A 1,761-nucleotide genomic window follows, 5' to 3' on the forward strand; every position below is an offset into this window, starting at 1 on the left:
TAGTCAGGCTGGCCAGGAGGATCTGAAAGACATGACATACATCTTTAACTTATCTTTGTCAAAGTGCTTTCACTAATACTACATCATAGTCAGGTTTTATAACTGAAATGATAAACTCAGTATAAATATGCTGTGTGTTTGAAGTGTAAGCAAAGAGAATAATATCATTGTCTGAACTCTGCACTCACCAACAGGACTGACAGCCATGGTTGGCTTGCTCTCATCACTCATTCGGCTGAAGCCAGCATCATTCTGGGCGTAGACTCTGAAGGAGTACTCAAGGCCTTCAATGAGTTCCAAAATCCTGTACTCTGTTTCTTTGACCAGCATAGTGTTCACCTTTTGCCACATGATGCTGTTCTTTTCCTTCTTCTCCACATGGAAGCCCTGAATGGGGGTGCCACCGTCATAGATGGGCTGCTCCCACTGGATGGTCATGCCATCGTTGGTGATGTTGTACACAACAGGCTTGCCCGGTGGGCCTGGAGGCCTGAACTGGTGCTTGGCAATGACCATCTGTGAGATCAGAGGCTCACTGGCACCATATCTGTTCTCAGCACACACTCTGAACTGGTACTGTACACCCTTGATCAGGTTGGGGACCTTGAACTGAGTGTCCTCTACACTGGAGCAGGCCATCTTCCAGGCAGTCTGGGAGGTGTCACGCTTCTCCACAGTGTAGCAGGTGATATTCCCACCGCCATCATCATTGGGTTCATCCCAGGAGATCATGATGCTCTCAGCTCTCACTTCATCCAGTCGGATTGGTCCAACAGGTTTTGAGGGTGGTCCAAGTGTGATGACGTGGATGTGGAAGGATCTCCTGTTGACCGTATTGTCAAGGGTCAGGGTGTATTTACCCTCATTCTCCTTCTTCACGTTCTTAATCATCAGAGTTGCTTTGTTCTCTGTCTTCTTGAAGCGTATTTGGTCACTCTCCTTAAGGGGCAGGTTGTCCTTCAGCCACAGAATAGCAGGTCTAGGTTTGCCTTTATATGGCAGCTCGATGTGCACATTGTGACCCAGGCGAACACTGATGCTGCCATCTGGGTACTCTGCAAGGCATGCTTCAGGTGTGATTATGTAGTCAATGACTTTGATAGGCCCAATCTCAACAAAGTCGCCCTGTCCCTTCTCATTCCTGGCGGCAACTCTGAAGAACATGTTGGAGTGCTCCTTGAGTTTCTTGACCTCAAACTCACATTGTCTGCTGGTTCCTCCCAGAGACCACTCCTCATCCTTAAGCTTCTTCTCAATGACGTAGTCAGAGATGATGCTGCCACCATCATAATCAGGCTTCAGCCACTGCAGAGTAACAGATGTCTTTGATGAATCCTTCATAGAGACCTCCTTGGCTGGTCCTGGAGTCTCTGTGGCCTTCACAGGCTCAAGTGTGTCACATGGATCCCCAACACCATTCTCATTCTCCGCTAACACACGGAAGAAGAAGGATGTCTTCTCAGAGAGATCTTCAATGGTGTATGTTGTGTCTGTGCATTTGCTTGTCACTGCAGAATAGGATCTCTTGGAGGAGTCCCTCTTCTCAACAATGTAGTTTGTGATCTCAGCACCACCGTCAACGAGTGGAGGCTCCCAGCAGAGAGTCACCTTTCCACGGGTCACGTCCTTAAGGACCAGGTTTCTGCACTGAGCTGGGGTGTCCTGTACTTTCACAGACAGGGTCAGTGTCTTGGGCTCTCCCACACCATTCTCTATCTTGACTGTGTACTTTCCAGTGTCCAGCCTGGTCACTTCACGCAT

General features: G+C 48.6%; 1 protein-coding gene across 1 annotated transcript; it reads right to left on the reverse strand.

Moving 5' to 3' along the window:
- Positions 1 to 188: 188 nt before the first annotated feature.
- LOC147819804 (titin-like) lies at positions 189 to 1,667 on the reverse strand (the record flags this gene model as incomplete). Its single annotated transcript, XM_087170853.1, has 1 exon — positions 189 to 1,667. A coding segment is annotated over one exon (1,479 nt), but the record flags the coding sequence as incomplete, so codon positions are not given.
- Positions 1,668 to 1,761: the final 94 nt, after the last annotated feature.

The sequence above is a fragment of the Seriola lalandi genome, unplaced genomic scaffold (assembly GCF_002814215.2).
Source record: "Seriola lalandi dorsalis isolate HSWRI2012SDOR001 ecotype SW California unplaced genomic scaffold, Sedor1 jcf7180002046490, whole genome shotgun sequence".
In the NCBI taxonomy this organism is placed as follows: Eukaryota; Metazoa; Chordata; class Actinopteri; order Carangiformes; family Carangidae; genus Seriola; species Seriola lalandi.